The 19,540-nt window shown below is 38.8% G+C and overlaps 2 protein-coding genes across 2 annotated transcripts; one reads left to right on the forward strand and one right to left on the reverse strand.

The window, feature by feature from the left end:
• Nucleotides 1-6,128: 6,128 nt before the first annotated feature.
• Nucleotides 6,129-9,670, reverse strand: tmem254 (transmembrane protein 254). Its single transcript, XM_068568650.1, has 4 exons — nucleotides 9,549-9,670; nucleotides 7,955-8,058; nucleotides 7,196-7,255; nucleotides 6,129-6,735 (listed from the first exon to the last, which is right to left on the reverse strand). The coding sequence occupies exons 1-4, from the start codon at nucleotides 9,633-9,635 to the stop codon at nucleotides 6,615-6,617; spliced, it is 372 nt and encodes a 123-aa protein (XP_068424751.1). The 5' UTR covers nucleotides 9,636-9,670; the 3' UTR covers nucleotides 6,129-6,614.
• A 3,264-nt stretch (nucleotides 9,671-12,934) lies between these two features.
• mxtx1 (mix-type homeobox gene 1) lies at nucleotides 12,935-15,109 on the forward strand. The gene is made up of 3 exons (XM_068568032.1): nucleotides 12,935-12,956; nucleotides 13,634-13,818; nucleotides 14,381-15,109. The coding sequence occupies exons 1-3, from the start codon at nucleotides 12,935-12,937 to the stop codon at nucleotides 15,107-15,109; spliced, it is 936 nt and encodes a 311-aa protein (XP_068424133.1).
• The last annotated feature ends 4,431 nt before the right edge of the window (nucleotides 15,110-19,540 follow it).

Below are 19,540 nucleotides of genomic sequence, written 5' to 3' on the forward strand. Positions count from 1 at the left end.
GAGCTCGGCGATAATTGCGGGTCATTATGACCCAGGGACCACGGCGAGGCCAGGAGCTTGGCGATAAACATGGGTCATTATGACCCAAGGGACAAGTCCAGGAGCTTGGTGATAAACGCGGGTCATTCTGACCCCGGGGACGACGGCGAGGCCAGGAGCTCGCCGATAAACGCGGGTCATTCTGACCCCAGGGACGGGAGTTCGGTGATAAACGCAGGTCATTTAGACCCCAGAGACTAGGCCAGGGACGAGGCCAGGGACGAGGCCAGGGACGAGGCCAGGGACGAGGCCGGGAGCTCGGCGATAAACGCGGGTCATTATGACCTCAGGGACGTTGCCATGAGCTCGGCGATAAACGCGGGTCATTTAGACCCCAGGGACTAAATGACCGAGATACACACAAATACATAAACACTCAAACGTGGGTCTTTTTAACCCAGAGGACAACAGGAGGGTTAAATGATGTTTAAGGCTGAACAGAGTTGAAGACGAGATTTTCTTAAAGAATTCATTTTTTTAAAATTTCCATCAAGAAAGCATCCCGCGACACCAGAATTTACAAGTTGTATTATATTTTCATGAATACCTGATGCTTTCATAACTATACCGCCTGAATGCTGCGTTTCTTTATTTGTATGCCTGAATGCTGCATTTCTTTATTTGTATGATCTTAAACAACGTTTCAGGCTTAACAGTGTTGAAAACGAGATTTTCTTGAAGAATTCTTTTCTTTTAATTTCCATCAAGAAAGTGTCTCAGGACACAAGAATTTACAAGTTGTATGATATTTTCATGAATACCTGATGTTTTCATCACTATACCACCTAAAAGCTTTATTTCCTTATTGTTATGCTTTTAAACGACGTTTCAAGCTGAACAGTGTTGAAAACTAAATTTTCTTTAAAAAAAATCATTTCTTTTTTAATTTTCCAACAAGAAAGTCTAAAAGCTGCATTTAATCATTTGATGCTCTTAAACAACGTTTTCGGCTGAACAGAGGTGAAATCGAGATTTCCTTAAAGAATTCATTTTGTTTTTATTTCGATGAAAAAAGTGTCCCAGGACACCAGTATTGACAAGTTGTATGATATTTTCATGAATACATGATGTTTTCATCACTATCCCGCTTGAAAGCTGCATTTCTTTATTTTTATGATCTTAAACAACGTTTTATGCCGAACAGAGTTGAAAACTAGATTTACTTAAAAAATCTTTTTTTTCTGAATTTTCCATCAAGAAAATGTTCCAGGAAACCAGACTTACCAGACGTATGATATTTTCATGAATACCTCATGCTTTAATCACAATACCTCCTAAAAGCTGCATTTATGCTCTTAAATGACGTTTAAGTCTGAACAGAGTTGAAAACGAGATTTTCTTTTAAAAAAATCATTTTTTTTTTTCAAATTTTCCATCAAGGGACACCAGACTTACAAGTTGTACGCATTTCCTCATTTTTATGCTCTTAAACGATGTTTCAGGCTTAACAGAGTTGAAAACTAGATTTTCTTAAAGAGTACTTTTTTAAATTTCCATCAAGAAAGTGTCCCAGAACACCAGACTTACAAGTTGTATGATATTTTTATGAATACCTGATGCTTTCATAACTATACCGCCTGAAAGCTGCATTTCCTCATATTATGCTCCTTATTAACCTAATTATGCTCTTAAACGACGTTCAAGGCTGAACAGAGTTGAAAACTAGATTTTCTTAAAAAAGTCTTCTTTTTAAAAAAAAAAAAAATTTCCATCAAGAAAGTGTCAGAAAGTTTTATGTTAACAATTTGTGGCATCATGTGAAATAGGGTGTGGCTTCACATGACTGTGGGTGTGCATTTACATTAACAGGGTGTGGCTTCACATTGAAGGGTTGTGGCTTCACATCATAAGGGTGTGGTTTCACCACAACAGGTCATCCCCTGGAAACGGAACCATCTGACTTCAAAATCTTGCTGAGAAAATGGAGAAAACTCCAAGTAAACGGTGGAGTTCATCACATGAGAGCCAAATAGTAGAGACCCATGACACTGTATTCAGAGAACTAAACAAAGAAATGGAGCAATTAGGGGCAGAAAATGCCTCTTCTGTGGAATAAGCTTCCACTTTCAGTCAGAGGGGCAGACACGGTCACCTCATTTAAGAGTAGACTTAAAACGTTCCTCTTTGACAGTTTTTATAGTTCGGGCTGGCTCAGGTTAGCCCTGCTCCAGCCCCTGGATATGCTGCTGGGAGCATTTTAGGATACACTGAGCTCCCTTTCCTCTTCTTCTTTCTTTTCTTTTCTCATCTCCTCTCTCCTTTCTTCTCTCCTTCTGGATAAGTTATTGTCTTTCAATGCACATTACTAACTCTACTCTTTCCCGGGAGCCTCTGTGTTTCCTTGCCTTAAGTTTTCCATGGACCATGGCCCGAGGCAAATCTTGTATTTGTGATTTTGGGCTATACAAAATAAACTGAACTGAATTGAATTGAATAGAAAGAACTCTGGAGTTAACAAAAGATGACTTTGAATACATTCTAGTGGTCATGGATCGCTTTACACGCTCAGCAAAAACAGTGCTGGAAAATGTTTTCAACGACTTTGCAGTCAACTTTGGCTTTCACGCCAGAATCCACCACGACATGGGCAGAGAATTCGAGAATAGTCTGTTTTCCCAGCTGCAAAAGGTCTGTGGTATGCGTGGCTCTCATACCTCCCACAAGGAAATGGACAGGTGGAGCGTTTCAATAGAACTTTCTTGTCCATGCTGAGAACGCTGACCGACACTGTAAAGACAGATTGGAAAAATTCACTAGCCAAAGTGGTTTACGCCTACAACTGTTCTAGGAGAGAGGCTTCTGGGTTTTCTCCCTACAATCTGATGTTCGGCTACACTACTCGACTCCCTGTAGATATTGTAGTCAATTTAGAGCAGCAAGTAAGCTATGAAGAGTATGTGGACGAATGTCAATCAATGATGAAATAGGCTTATGAGATTGCTTCAACAACAGCTCAGAAAGAAGCCTTGAGAGGCAAACGATATTACGACCAAAAGAGCTACGAAGCTCAACTTCACCTGGGCAGAAGTGTCCAGCTCCCCAATCTCAAAGAAAGAAGAGGGCCTGGCAAGCTTTGTGCATACTGGGAGGATTCAGTGTATGTTGTGGTGAGCCCTAACATTCCTGTTTTTGAGGTCAAGCCAGAAAGAGGAAGCAAAAGCCACACAGTACACAGAAATATGTTGCTTCCATGTGACAGTCTACCTGTGGAAAAAACAGAAAGAAAAGAGCAGGACAAAAGAAAGAGAAGCATGAGACAAGGGCAAAGGAAAATCCCAATAACAGCTGCTATTACCTCAGTACTTGGATTTGGAGAATGAGGATGAAGGTGAGCTGGTGTGGAGGTTTTCATAACAAGACAACATTTGACAGCAGGGTACTATTTCTGAAGCTGATACCTGTGAACAACAGGTGTGGGAACGTCAAGCAACAGACTGTGAACTATAGCTACAGGGTGTAGGATCTGAGAAAGAACTGGAGCAGCAGACAACACAGGATCATCATGACCCACAAGAGCAACAGAATGAGCAAATGCCTGATGAAGAAGAACAACCAGACACAGACTCTGACACAGAACAAAGGTCATCATCTCTGGCACTCTCTGGCGTATTTATGGCACAATATCAGTCTGCACAGAAGGCCCAGGTTCAAAATGCACAGCCCGCCACTGATTAAAACAAATTTTCTGAGATTTTTTGTATTGAAACTAAAAGTACAAGTAAATGCTGATTATAAAAGGCAACAGGTCAGAATTTAGAAAATGATAAAGTGTATTCCAGATGTCTAGTCTCCGGTGCCAGCTCACAGCCAACGCCAACCCCGCTTCCTGTGCCCTGTCGATGCCCTGGCAGACCCAGGGCTCGGGCCGCTGCCTCCATGCCAGTCCAGGCTTTGACTGTCACGTACGTGCCGCTGCCAGCCCAGGTCCTGGCCGCCACCTCCGTGCTGCTGTCAGACCAGGTCCCAGGCGGCGCCTCGACGCCACTGCCAGTGCCAGACTTGGCCTCTGCCTTTGCACCGCTGCCAGTCCCAGACCCGGCTGCCGCCTCTGTGCCAATGCCAGCCCGTGTCCTGTCGGCTCCACGGCAGACCGCTTGTGCCCGTGTCCTGTCCCTGCACCGGCCGTGCCCTGCTCCCTATGTCCTGTTGCTGCTTTGCCCGTGCCCTGCTCCACGTCCCCGGTTGGCGACCTTATTTGGAGAAGCTGTGCTCCTTCAGGACGTCGTAGCAGACCTCCACCACCTGAGGGCGCAGCAGTTCAAGACATCAGGGAGAGAGGTGTTGAAGCAACCATTGGCAAAATTGGTTCTCCACAGTCCAAAGACATGCAACTTGAGTTAGTCGGAGACTCTAAAATCGCGCGTCCGTGTAAATGTGAGCGTGAATTGGTTGTCTGTGTGCCCTGTGGTAAACTGGCGACGTGTCCACTACTCCAGCTTTGAGTTAAAGCTTCCACTGAATTGATAAAGTATGAATTGAAAGCTGTTCAAATTACAACTTCATCTTGTATAATACACCCATTCACATTCATTTTAAGTTGCTTCATTGAAAGCTGTTCAAATTACAACTTCATCTTGTATAAGACACCCATTCACATTCATTTTAAGTTGCTTCATTGAATTGCTGTTATGTTTGTCTGTTAGCTTCTTTAGATTACCCAATATGATTTTAGAATTACCCCCTGCTTCATCAATGATCTTGATAAAAAAAACCACTTTCTAAGTTCATTCATTACCTGTTTTCTCAGCATTATGAATTTCTGCCTATCATTTCCAAATTTAAACTTGATTGCCAATTTTAATGCATAGTTCACTAGCCATGGAAGTTTGTTCTTTTGATTTTGTTTAATTGTTGTTTTTTTAAAAGGAACTGTAAATTGTGATCTGTTGCTAAACAGGTGCTCCAATCAATTCCATGTATATCATTCTCAAATGAATTTGTGTCACCTTTTGATATTCCTAATTAATAAGCCTTTCTGGTAGAAGAGATTTTGAGAACGTTTCTTTGTAAATTTTCTTGTTAAAAGTATTAGATTATTGTCAGACATACTATATTGTGTTTTGATCCTTCTTTCTGGTTTATTGCTAAAAAATAAAATTAATCTGGGACTGAAAAGAGTAGGTTATCTTTGTGGGTTAGTTCACTAACTGAGGCTTATTGAAACAATCACTTGTACATTTTGGCTATTTTTATTCCAGACTCCTTGAACATGGAATTAAACTGATCATATAATTTAGATTTAGATATAATTTGGACTCTGGTGGGCTGTAGCGACAGATAAGAGTAAGAGATATGTGAGGTAACAGTAACACTTTCAGACCAATACATTCCAATTTGACATCACTTGACCACTCAATCTGGCGACAATTAGGGTGTTCTTTAACGTAAAACATTATTCCTCCTCCTCCTTTACCATTAGATCTGTCTCTTCGAAACATAGTCTCCACATACATTCAAAGTAACGGGACAAGTTTATATATAGCCATGTTTCTGAAAGGTATAGAAAGTCCAGGTTTGCGTCAACAAGATGTTTTATTTGATCCATTTATGGGATGGTTTTGCATCAAAGTTTGTTTGAGACATGCATGTCCACAGAGGATGAATCCTAAAGACATCCCCTGACCTATTTTCTGAAGGATGGAGTCTGATATTTGTGGTTTCGAATGCAAAGTTTCAACAGCCATGGGATGAATTGCTGTGAAATTAATACAAATGTATTCAAAGCTCCCTCAGGATGGAAGGTATTCACTTTGGTGTTATCTTAACTTTTAATTAGTATCCAGCACTAAATTTAGTTCAAAACTATTGACCCACCAATCAGCCCCAGCTATTATCGGTGTCCAGTACAACTGAGAAAATGTTAGCATGCTAAAATGTTTCACTAAAATGGTGAACGTGAATATGTGTTATACCTGCTGAACTTCAGTTTATTAGCATCAAAACTCTTTGCATTCAGACATTTGCCTTTAGCACCAAGACCTACTGTGTAGTTTTTATAATATGTTTTTAGTAAAATATTCAGTCAAATTAAAATAAAGTTCAAGATGAAGTCAGAGCATTTTGAGCATTCGAGAGAACTAAAAATGAGGCAGCATTTTATTCAATTTAATTAAATCACTCAGTATGTTTGTAGTGTTAGCATTAGGAACTTCCAGACGGTAGTTTAAAACATCAAACTCAAGGCACTGCATTAGATGAAAGGCAAAAGGGAACAGCAGCTTTCTCTACATTTAATTCCGAAAAAATATCACTTGCCTTCTATACAGCAGCTGAGAGAACATCCTTCTGTCAACCATGTTAAATGTAAACATCAAGAGAATACAAAATCATTCTCATAAAAGATTCTTCTTGTATTTCACTAACTATTCAGCCTAGGCCGGATTCATCAAGAGAATCTTTTAATATATAATCGATTAAAAACGTCTACAGTTTGTTAATGTAAAATCTATGGAATGAAATGGAGATGTATGTCTATCGTGGGTTCAGTTGTATTCCCTCACATCGAGGAGGAAAGACAGTGGAAGAAGAAGGTTTCATCTTATACTGTGTTGTTTTGTGGGCCTCCCCTGCTGGAATCAGTGCTGTTTGGGGCGCTCAGGGTCATACTTGAGGAGCAAGCCGAGGGAGGCAAAGCCGAACAGGAAGGTCTGAACAAACCACAGGCAGCGAGTGGCTTTGTCGCTGATGCCTTTGTTACTGCAGAGAAGAAAACAATTAACCAAAGTTAAGCCAGCAGCCATTTCATTGTGTCCAAAATTAATTATATTGCTGGTTGCTCTTACACACTCTTTGGTTTTGTTTGCCACTTAAACCTCTATGTCTGAACAATTGTGTCAATACGTGAGGAAGAAAAAAATTTGAAGAATGCTAGTCATTTCTAATTATCAAAATTGAAGAAATTCCATTCTTAATTACCAAATGTATGGTTGTACTTTTTTTTATTAAGATGAAAAGTTAAGGTATGAGGTAAAAAGTAAGGCAGCTTTTGGAGGCTTGACTATTCTGACATTAAGAGTGACATTAAGAGACATTAAGAGAAGATGAGTGTTTTGGGGGGGGAGGCTTTTGTTGAAGATATGAAACTAACTTTTACAATAGAAGGTTGAAAAAATAAAAACAATCTTATTACAAATCTAATGGGTTCTAGCATCCTTACCTACACATCCTCAACGCAACGTAGGCCTCAATAACATGGATGGCCCAGGCAGCCCACCATCTGTAACAGAAAGACATTTGTAACACTCATTGGACTTTATATTCTAATTTATAAAAGAAATGTCTTCTATTTTCTTGAGAAATATTGTGTTGAGGTCACAATTGTAATTAAGTTTTTTAAGTTGAAATTCAGTTGCGCTGCCTGAGAACATGGCAAAACTTGACATTTCGTCTTGCCTTGCATAGCTGAGTAACATCCAAGCCTCCACTAACCATTGAGTCCAGAATGAACAGGAATCACATGACAACCTCAAAAATAAATCAACCATTTGCCATAACATCGAACAACCAAAGACTGAATGGAGCACTGAAGCCTTAAGGCTGTCTTGCACAGGGCATGACTCAAATGGCAAGAACGCACCATTCATCTTTTTTGATTGCTATCTTTACACGTGCTACATGCTATAGCAGTCATGTGTCTTTGAGGCCAAATTAGCAAAGTGCCCCACCAGTGGAAGTGTAAATGGGGGCAGAAAAGATACTAAGGCTGTAGCTTGTACTTAAGCTATGTGTGGATACTTTGAACATCTTTTGATTGTCACAAATGCAGCTCTGCTGTATAAAGAAAATCTTCTGATGACCTTTCATTCTAATTAGGCAAAATCACAAAGCTTTTATCTGTGCATGTGAGGGCTGTCAATGAACAGTAATCAAATGTCAGTGTATTTACTCTAAGAAAGTAATTAACAAGAAGACTTACCCTTTGTACATAACGTCGGAATAGTTATCCACAAGGAGTCTGCAGAAGCTGCCAAAAGGACCGAGGTGTTGAAATGGGATTTGTTCCGGCGCAAACACAATGCACTGTAACACACAGTCGGAGTAGTAAAACGTTAACCCATATCAATTTATACAGTAGATTATGAGAGAAACTTTAACTTTGTGTGTGTGTATATATATATGTATTTGATGCCACAAGACAAGAACATTTTTGACAATTTCATTGTTATTTTTTTACGTGGACCATGACAATTTGTGTGGAAAGGGGTCTATACGTGGCAGTGTTATCCCAAACATTTTTATCTTCATATTAAAAGTGAACAAAATATGAGGCTGCAAAATTCTGATTTGTTAGTGTCAAATAGCATTTAGAAGTCTGAACAAAATCCCAAAACGTAAAGATAAACCTTTATAATTTGACACTGAAAAGGTTGAACACCTTTTAATCTATTTGGTGCAAAAATAATCCTTTGATTTGATCAGTAATGAATTACAAAAGTAGCTCGAAATTTTTTTCTACAATAATAAAATGTACCATATCTCTATGATTCCACAATACAATTAATTCGAAGATATTTATAAAAGGGAGTAAAGCACATGATATACTTAAACATTAATGCACATAAATTGTACAGTTTTTCCTATCATATGCATGTATTCCTCGTTTCATGACATGCCTAGATTTTTAGGCCACACTTGCGATAGCTTCATTTTTTCAATAATGAAAAAAATTAATTAGTAAGTATCCCAAATAAATATAGTAGGCATACAGAGAAACACGTGGGCGGAGTATGACATCCCCCAACAGACCCCAACTCTGTGAAATCTAAATGACATAATGTAGCATTGTGCCACGCTGCTATTTTTCTCTGTCCCTATCGACTGTGAGTAGTGCATGAACGAAGCAAAGCGTGATATAGCGTTAGTTGAATGGGCCCCTGAACCCAGAATTTCATTAGGATTTGGACGGCCGAACAGGTTCTATCTGATTATTAAATGACTTATAAACAGTCAAACTTGATTAACATTTTTCATCAATTCGGCATATATTTTATTGACAAAGGAGTAATCTAAATGAGCTGCAACGAAATTCAAATATCTAAAGGCTACCTAGCGTCCTGGTTCCCGTGGTTCATTTTGCAAGGGAATAGTTTGCAATATATTAGTGTTCCGGGAGTTTGGCACAATACTGTTTTTACAGTTTTTTTAAAAGGGACAACGGGCGGTGTCAGGGCTAACATTAGCTAGAGTTAGCCGTTACGTTGAAAAGCTAAATTGTCCAATGGACTTTGAACAAAAGTTTGTTTGAACTGTGTTCTTAAAGAGGATTGAAATAATCCCTATAAGATTAGATATCAATTAAACTGCGATTTGACAAGGACTAAGAAGGGTCCTTTGGCAACACAACATTTACACGAAATATCAAGTGCAACAGCATGAAAGCATGATTTTTTTGGAAAATAATACACAAATGGGGAGCATTTTAAGCAACACTACACTGGCATTTACAGTGCGCGGACGATTTACACGTATTATATATTTTTTCGACTATAACTTGTGGTTAATGAACTTACAGTGAAATATCCCATCCCCAGTATCACGGAAACGATCCAAAACAGGGTGGTTCTTTTAAAGTAATCGCATCCATCAGTTTTAGCCATAGCTGCTGTTCTGCCGTGCTGAGCTGGTCCCGCTGTCAAATACGACCGTGTAGTAACAGTGGTGAGAAGAGAGCCGACGGTAGGAAGGACAGGGTGATCGTGTTTTTTTGTTGTTGTTTTTCTTCATTGGGGGCTGTTACATACATTTATAGATAATTAGTAAAAATGAAAAAACATGCTATACATCAACCTTTGATAATAAACTGTCATGTTTATTACTATGGAGTTTTATCATTTCTTTGAATATCCAATGTCGGCATATATTAAACTGTGGATAAATACCAACTTGTCACTGCAACGTTACCCCCTGGTGGCTTCTTTGTTGATTTCACCACTCTGTGCTAAAAGACACTTTAAAACGATAAGAAAAAATAATAATAAAAATGCATGTTTGAAAGTGATGTTAAGCCATTAAGGGAGTTACTACTACTGTGAAAGATATGACTTTCGGCAGAATATTCTAATATGCTCAATTACCGAGAAATGTTCTGTTTTTTAAAATAATTGATACTTAATTTCCGTTAACATCCCTGTACTTTTTCTGAGTTCTGTCATATTTCCTCTCTATGTAGTGCAGGCTACTGTGTAGTTCCACATGTAAACAAAAATTCTGCTATAGTCCTCAATCATGGTATACTGTACGTACTGTTTAGATGGAGATTAGAGACCACTAAGGGAATAATAATGTATTATACAGAGAGTGACTCTAGCATGAATACTAACATTTATTACACACTACAATATTTAATATATATTGCTGTAGTGTGAGGAGAGGCATTTTAAGACTTTGCACTATTGCCCCTGAACAGCTAATCATTGTCAGATAGGCTATGGTGTAGATTAGAAACTGTATTGGGGGCAGTATGTTGGGGGCTGCTTTAAATATTTATTAGAAATATAACAATGTAACACAAATCTTCTTTTATTAGACTTTTTTTGGCTACTCCCAAACAAATAATGAAAACAATCTAATTTTAGATTGGGAGGTATGCAGCAGCATTGAAATAAATAATAAAAATAGCTCAATACATTCTATAATAATTTGAATATATTTTACCCTATATTGAGTATAATACATTTCTTCATGCCTAAACAAAATCCAACTATTATGATCCATTATTAAAATCACTCAACGTAATGTATGATAACCCTAAGTGTTTGTTTTGTAAAATTTGTTTATAAAAAAGACATACTTCCCTTTAACCGTATAGTGCATACTTATCCACAACTACCACATTGAGCACATTATAAAAAGTTTGTATTAAAAACTCCATATGGAAAATCAAACTGCCACAGTACTTCCAAACAGTAGTCCATGAACTGTGTTGTTTATAACATACTCTATACCAGGTTCTTGCAGCTTGACAGTTTTTTTGTTTGACGGATTATGCTTCTTCTTCTTGCTGATTTCGATGTTAATTTACAGGAATAGTTAAAATAATGAGATTACTTTTTGCTTTAAAATACAGATATCTGAACTAAACAAAGCTCTTGAGAATGATTTTGCATTAACTGATTAGCCTATATGCTGGACCAGTGCTTAGTTATCTTTAATCTATCGATCATTGTATGTAAACTGGGGCAGAGCAAGCATTTTATCTGTTGAAAGACTCTTTCCCGTTTTTATTTTTTTTACCAGACTAATTCTAGATAATGAACTATGTGGTACGTTTTTTATTATGGTTATACAGAATTTATTGCTATCATTTATTGCAACAGCTTCCAGTGTTGACAGTTTGTATGTCCGAGTCTGATAGGATTTGGAAAAAGCATAGGAAGAGTGGGTGGGACTTTTAGGTGCCGTCTCCACACATTGATTCCAGATAAAGATGAAAAAGAGACAGTCTAAGCTTGTTCTGTTGCATTAGATAACCAGAGTAAGCTGCATTGTTTTCGAATACGCCTGCAAATACGGTAAATCTGTGTTGGAACTTTGCCCGTTTGTACTGTTTGACTTTAGATTCAATTGGTTGGCATTTTACATTTTGGCTGCATTTGACAAACAGCTCAAGAATCAACAGGAAAGAAATCAAAGGTCAAGACTAGATGTAAAAAAGAATAAGCAGGAATACATTTAGTATATATATGTAGTGTATATATGTAGTGCACCAAAATGCAATATATATATATATATATATATATATATATATATTTATATATATATATATATATATATGTATATATATATATATATATATAAATATATATGTATATATATATATATATATATATACATATATATATATATATATATATATATATATATATATATATATGTGTGTGTGTGTGTATATTTAATTGCATTGTTCTTCAGCAGCATGTCAGAGCACGGAAGACAGGCTTCACATACTGATATAAAAAGCAGCTCAGGTCAAGGCCTGGCTTTGATGCACCTTTTCAGTGTACTAAGGCCAATTAATCATCAGTGTAATGGTCCAATTAATCATTAAATAATTACCTCCCTTACCCTCCTGTGACAGCAACAAGCTGCTCTACATGTGAAAAGAAAAGAAAGAAAAAAACAGGGGCCTCCGGCTCAGGATGTTGTTTTGTGTTTCCCTGAGAGTTAAACATTTCTTAAAGACTATTGTTAGTTGATCAGCGGTCAACAGTATGCAAAACTGCCGATGTTGGTGCTCACTAATCAAATGACTCGAAACATGAACTTTAACATATATATATATATATATATATATATATATATATATATATATATATATATATATATATATATATATATACCTAAATGTGCATAATACAATAAAATGCAAAAGAAGACCAAAGAAAATACAAAGAAGACTAACAATGAATGAAAAAGATTTTAAAATTGTTTTTCTATCTTTAGGCCTTATATACTTTTTTAATATGTCACATATTTAGCAACACAAAAACATAAACAATCACATGTGAGTCGTCCTCGAGTTAAGTGGTTTCGACGAGGCTGATCACGGAGTTCTTTTTGTCTCTCCTGAGATCAGTCATATTTGTCATTGACCCTGCCACCGCTTTGATCGGTATGAGGTGATAACTGTGGAGGTGTTGGAACGGCCAGAGTACTTTTGTTAAGAACCCATCCTCCAAGTTAAAAAAACACCCCACCACGACACTCTTTCGGCTCTACCGTGGCCTTCAAGGCCTCCAGGGTCTCAGGTGATCAATATAAAAGGTACCCCGTTGCAAGCAGGAGACATAGTCTCAGTCTCCCGGTGAAGGAACACAGTGTCACACTGATCTCTGTCAGATCAGAAGTCCACTAGAAATCCATTTGTTCCCAGAGCTTCATTTATTTAACCACTGCCATGTGGAAGGACTCCAGCAATGGTAAGAAATGTTTTGTGATCTTCACATCAGACCAGTCTTAGTGTTTAGCTTCATGTCTTGAAGACTTTTTTTGTATGATCTATAGCCCCGGGTAAAATAGTTAGCAATGCCAGGTGCCTCAGATTTGTGCAAACACATTGCATTTGCATGTGCTCTAAGGCAACTCACCAGCCCACTCAATCAGGCAGCTAAAAACTTCTCTTCGAATCATCCATTTTAGAGCTAGGTTTGGTATAACCAGTGAAAGAAAAACACACTGACAGAAATTATAATATTTTTGTGGTAGGTAGAATATAATATAAAGTTAGAAAGACCAATGAGCACTTAATTAGTAAACACAATGAATGAGTTTGATTTGACACAATCCTGTTTTTTTATCCATAAATAATCTTGAATTGTGTTGTGTTGTTTGACTTTGATGTTACAGAGTCATATTTTTTTCAACCAGAAAAGAAAAGGCAGTTAATTATATGTATCACTCCATATTCAACATTCTGAATCTGGGCATTTCATTAATGCATTAAAATTTAGTTACAGCTTCAACAAAAGAAGCCTGGTTACCAAATAAACCGCACCTAGTTCAGAGCACAACAAGAAGGCTTTGCAGGACTTAGAGAAAAGACATAAGAAAAAAATTGATGTTGAACCCGCTCCCTTTTTCTTTCTCTCCCCCTCAGATGATGCCATGCCTGTGGCCTCCGGCAGCGGCTCCAACCGCAGTGCCAGTCGTAGGAAGAGAACCAGCTTTTCAAAGGAACATGTGGAGCTCCTGCGTGTCACCTTTCAGACCGATCCGTACCCGGGCATCAGCCTCAGAGAGAGCCTTTCCAAGACCACGGGCCTGCCAGAGTCACGCATCCAGGTACGCAGTTGCTTATAATGTAGCAGAGAGCCCTTGCTCTATATATGGAGGGAGGTGGGGGGATATATTGCTAATGATGCAATGAATTAAACTGAGGTGCATAGAGCTAATGAAATTGTCTGTTCAGATAAGTTAGGCATTATCTTTATTTATTGGAAACTGCTGTTGTTTGAGATTAAATGCACACATGAGTACTGTTCACAGAAGCCCAAACAGGAGGCCCGAACACACAGAAGGCTGTGTAGCTTGTGTGGTAAGGCCTTTTGCGCTGCGGTTTCTTATCATAAAAAAGGCTCAGTTTTCAAATGTATCCAGCATAGATTTGTAGATATCGCTATCAGTCTACCGCTTTACTCCTTCTATAGATGACACAAGCTGTTTTTATCAGGCCCTTGTTTGAGTTAATAGATAGACTGTACAACAAGGCTCTGACGGCTGACAGTGATACTAATTCTGCTGTCCCGCTGCGTGTTTGCCCTGACAATGATTAACATGGCGGATTGTTTTCTTTATCTGACCCCATCTAAATCTGAGGGTTTTTTTTTCTTTCTTTCCTGTCCAGGTGTGGTTTCAGAACAGAAGAGCTCGCACCCTGAAGTACAAAGGAGCCAAGAAAGCTCTGTGGCAGTCTGACAGCCCAGTGTGCGACGCCGTGCCTCCATCCCATGATGTGGCCTTCAAGGGCCCACAGGCCGGCTCCGTCCATTTGCCGCCTCAGGACCCTCTGTCAGACTACTCGGCCCAGGTGAAGGAAGAGTTGGAGGTGGCCTGCGGCTATGGACAACGCCCTCCAGCCTACTCCACCATTGAGGAGCACTACGGCTCCATGTGCAGGCTTCAGCCGGGCAGGCCGCTGGGATACAGTTCCAGCCCACCCTTGAGGGGTTTCTGGTCTCATCCTGGCAGCCAAACCTCCCCTGTTCCGCCCCAGTGGTGCCATTCTCCCATGGAAATGAGAAGCTATTGCTCCAGCTTAAGTCAGGCAGCAATCGTGTACAGATCAGAGGAGCAGCAGGTGTACATGCCCTCCTCCACCTTACACTCCTCAACTCCAGACACCCTGGATTCTGGCTACTGGGATTTTAGTCTGGAGAGCAGCCCTGCAGTGGAGAGTCAGTGCTCGCAGCTGGACGACTCGTGGAGCGGGGCTGCTCTGGAAGGCAGCGGGGAGTACAGGCACGCCCCCTTGCCCGAGCTGTCCCTGCAGGAGGTTCTCGAGGAGCTGCGGGAGGACTGGTTAGAAGGAGAGGGACTGGACATCCATGCTGGGGATAAAATGTGTTTCTTCTAGTGGCTCTGTCGTAAGGATGGACAATTAGAAATCTTGTTTATTAATTTTGATTAAAGTTATTTGGGTATGTGTACATATAAGAAGTTCAAAAACTCTGCTGAACGATTTAAAATGGGAACCACGTTGTCAAAATCATATAGGAATTTTATTTATTACTAAAAGCCTATAATTTCTTTTGGTTAATATATTTATTTATTCTTTCATTCATCTATATTTATGACCTCTATTTATGATTTTCTGCACTTTTATACAAATACATCAGTAGTAATAAACCATAAAATACTTTTCTTTGTTGTTATTTTTTAATCCAAAAATTTTCTTTGGGTTAATTTACAACCAATACTATTTGGACAAATTTAAAGCATAAATTCCTCTGGAACCGGGACATGTCAAGTTAGTTAATTAGAGGGGAAATAAAATAGGTCTTGTGTACGACCAGATGATGGTGCTTGCGAGTTGGGAGAAGGATTATCTTCTGATTTAAACCTCTTCCGTAGGAATACAAGGTCCAAAATGAAGTTTCTTTAAAAATACTTCTCATTCGAAAATGTAGGACTACTATTCGCAGGTAGGACTACTCTGCTACTGTTACAAGTGTTTATATATCTGGAGGATTCACATTATGAGCACGAGCTAGCTTTATGTCAAAAGTTAACTTTAGCCTGATAGCTAGCTGAAAAGGTTGGTGCTTTGTGTGATTAGCAGCTTCACAGTGCTTTTGATTAGCTCTAAATTTGCAAATGGGGCGAGGAAGAACAAAATGTTTCTTCTGGAAAAGTATAAAGATATCCCTAAATTTGTGTCAGAAAACATATTGTGTCATGTTTTCAGCTAATTTAATGGAGTCAATTTAAGCTTCAACGTCTTACTTTTCGAGCGAAATATTGTTTTAATCTTTAAAGTTAGTTAGCTTTGACTTATGAGAGCCAGTAAAAGGACACTAATGCTAGGAAATTAGCCGTGCGCTATTCTTGTCCAAGTCAGCCAAACGTCTATCACTTGTAAAAACATCAGTTGATAGATGACATTTAACAATAATGCACACATATGTTGTATATAACAATTACTATCATAACAAACAGTGCAGAGTAAGAGTTGTATTACAACTAAAAAACAGTATTCATGATTGAAAAGCTACATTGTTAAAACCCTGTGGTTACCTTTACAGCATGGGTAAAGGACATTGCAAACATCTTAATGTTCTTTTTTTTAAAATCTTCATCCAGTTTTATGTTTATCCATTAAATTATGAAAAGCCATGACATTTGAAGCAAAACAAATTATGTTAATCAGATATTTTTGTTTAAACTTGATAGGCACATGTAACACATAAAAACAAAAAAAAGTCTCTCGGATAGCGCACCAATTGGCCTGAAATTTGGCACACATGTCCGGGTGGCTCTTCTCTACAAAACACAGATTGAAACCCTTAAGCCTACTTAACCTACTTAGATTTTCCGCTATTATAAATTTTGTGAAAAACTATTTTTTTCCCCAAATCTTCCTAAACGCCTTGTTCCATTCTGACAAAATTCTCTGTGGATCGTTACTGGTTCAATGTCATCAAAACGTATCAAAAGCTTGTTGATATGGCGACCCGCAGGCGTCCCCAACGGGCTGTAGTGAGCGAGGGCCTGCTCACAGCTGCTCGCAGCTTTAATAAACATTTGAAATTCAATAGGTCCTCCGCTCTGGTGTTGTCAATGCTCGGGCCCTAATAATAATAAACATTTGAGTTTCAATAGGTCCTCCGCTCTGACATTGTCAGTGCTCGGGCCCTAATAATAATAATAATAATAATAATAATAAACATTTTAAATTCAATAGGTCCTCCCCTCTGACGTTGTCAGTGCTCGGGCCCTAATAATAATAAACATTTGAAATTCAATAGGTCTTCCGCTCTGACGTTGTCAGTGCTCGGGCCCTAATTATGTCTTTTGAGCTGACTTTGATTTAAATTTTCTCCAAAACTTTACAGTAATATCTCATGGCCAATTGACCGTACACATGTGCATATCAGAGGTCTCCCTGAACAAGACTGCATTGACATTTTACTTTACAAATTTAATAATCAGCTTTTATACAGCTTTAATATACTTTTTGAATATTGGGAAATTATGAAATTATATGATTATATTATATAATAATAAAATATAATTAGGTCAAGCCTGCATCTTTTGAGCTGATTTTGATTCTCCAGAACTGTACAGTAATATCTCATGGCCATACACATATCATTTTAAAGTAAAAGTGATAATTTCAGCGAGTGTTGGTCACTCTTTGAGGTAGTGCATCAAAGTTTGGTGTCAGTTAGTTCCCACGACAGATCTGTGGTGTGGTGGTCAGGCCGAGACGGGCCGAGTCCAGTTGCCGACTCGGCTGAGATTCGGGATGTATGATGCCAGAATCGGGCCAGTGTAATCGGCCCGATTCTAGCACATCAATAACTGGGGTCAGCATCGTCCGAACCGGTGTCGGCATGGCTCCGGTTGCCAACTCGGCTGAGACTCAGGATGAACGACGTGCCAGAATCAAGCCGATTAGTTTCTATAATGCCAGGTTCGACCTACATTCGGTAACCATCTACAGGCCAGAACCTGCTTTAGTGCTGGCTGCCGATAAACCCGGCTGCCATGTCTCACCCAGAATAGGCATGTGTATGTAACAGCTGAATCTGGGCCAGATATGGCAACAATTAAATAAGTCAAAACTGGCTCACATTTGGTGCATCTAGCCAGAACACCGCCAATCAGCCGACAGTCAGCCCCAATACGGCGAAATCCGCTGCTACCTGCGAGGGGACGTGACACCAGCTGAAGGGTGCCAGCTCTTCTATTCTACTTGCTATCTTTCTTGTCTGTTTCTTTCAAGTCTTCTTTTTACTTTTTAGCTATTTTTATTTTCTGCTTCCTTTTTTCTCCTTGTTTCTCCCTCTGCCTCTCTTCTCTTCATTAACACATGATTATGTATTTTTATTGGTCAGACAAAGTAGTGTAAAGCTAGCTACAAAATACACTCATATGCTTACTCATATAAGTAGTATCATGAAATAACAGAGCTACTTTTTATAGATTAAAGCTTGCCGCCCAAGTGTTGCCCAAGCGTTCTCACTGCCTTCTCTTATCAAAGTCACTTTCCTATAAGTATTTAGGTGTGTAAAAGTCTATATATGTTCATGGAATTTAACACATAGATTCTTTGATATGTAAAAAGTAATACTACTTACACTTTGCTGCCAAAAAGGCCGGAAAAACCCCGTTGAAAAGACCGGAAACTGCGTCATGTCGGCTACGTCCGAAATTGACTAATAGGTGCTAACGCTGTCCGAGATAGGCCACTTTAACGCTACTTACTTTGGATAAAATGATATTCCACACGGCCTTCCTTGGTACATCTACTTGAGCAGAACCCCTCTGTAATGGAACCAGAAGCGTCCAAGGTCCAGGAAGAAAGGTCTTTTATCAAACTGGTAGCACTAAAAGAAAGAAAGGTGCGCCAGTTTCTTCTGTTTGAAAATATGTTTGTTACTGATACATCTGTGTAGCCATTTTACTTTAAAAAAAATGCAATACATTTAATTGCATTACTAATTATTTATCACGCTCAAGGCATCTTTTTACTTTTTTGTTAAAAACCCCACCAGCCCCCATTTTAGCTCTCAGCGGATCTAAAACTACAGTTCATGAAATGTGCACTAAATTAATTACTACAAATATTTAACTTCACCTTATTAAAGTCAAACTTAGCAGAGATAATGTTACCATATGGGTGATATGCATCATTTGAATATGGAAACTCATCCTGGAATTCTTTTAAATTATTTTTCTTCTCTTTTCTGTGTTCTGTTATCAACCAATAAACCAGTAACACATATACTATTATATGAACAGTAGTATATGTAAATTCTGTAAATTATTCAATTAGCCCTTGGGGTTGAGGAGATAATCTGTATTTAGTAAGGGTGTGCAAACCATTCGGAGTTTTTGAGAAAAACGCTGGGGCTCAACTATGTCTAAAACGTCAACAGTTACGCTTGCATATCTTTTGCAAGGATAGACCAGCGAGTGGATAAAGAGACCTGTAAAGACAGCATCACTGAAGCGCACGCACACTTACTATCTCATAATTTTGACTATATCATCTTATAATTTCGACTTTATTATCTCATAATTATGACTTTTTTGTTGTTGTTACCGGGAAATGGGCTTCAATAAATGTCGGTCTATGTTTGAGCATTGGCTTTAGGTAAAAAGTATGATTATTGTAATTTATCACAGTCCACTCCTCGGTGCACACGTCCCCTCCAGGCGGACTGTACTTTATCCAGGGCCCTTGCTTTCAAATCTTCAAACCTTGTACAGCTGAGTGAGAGAGAGAGAGAGAGAGAGAGAGAGAGAGAGAGAGAGAGAGAGAGAGAGAGAGAGAGATCAA

Source organism: Clinocottus analis, unplaced genomic scaffold, assembly GCF_023055335.1.
Source record: "Clinocottus analis isolate CAN_PGR_092001 unplaced genomic scaffold, fCliAna1.0.p SCAF_8, whole genome shotgun sequence".
NCBI classification, from domain to species: Eukaryota; Metazoa; Chordata; class Actinopteri; order Perciformes; family Cottidae; genus Clinocottus; species Clinocottus analis.

Excerpts from the sequence above, each read along its gene's own strand:
- tmem254 (XM_068568650.1), bottom strand. The coding sequence starts at position 9,635 with ATGGCTAAAACTGATGGATGCGATTACTTTAAAAGAACCACCCTGTTT. Across the intron at positions 7,256-7,954 it reads TCCGACGTTATGTACAAAGG|ATGGTGGGCTGCCTGGGCCA; the intron begins GTAAGTCTTCTT and ends TTTCTGTTACAG. Across the intron at positions 6,736-7,195 it reads GTTGCGTTGAGGATGTGTAG|TAACAAAGGCATCAGCGACA; the intron begins GTAAGGATGCTA and ends TCTTCTCTGCAG.
- mxtx1 (XM_068568032.1), top strand. The coding sequence starts at position 12,935 with ATGTGGAAGGACTCCAGCAATG. Across the intron at positions 12,957-13,633 it reads GTGGAAGGACTCCAGCAATG|ATGATGCCATGCCTGTGGCC; the intron begins GTAAGAAATGTT and ends TCTCCCCCTCAG. Across the intron at positions 13,819-14,380 it reads TGCCAGAGTCACGCATCCAG|GTGTGGTTTCAGAACAGAAG; the intron begins GTACGCAGTTGC and ends TTTCCTGTCCAG.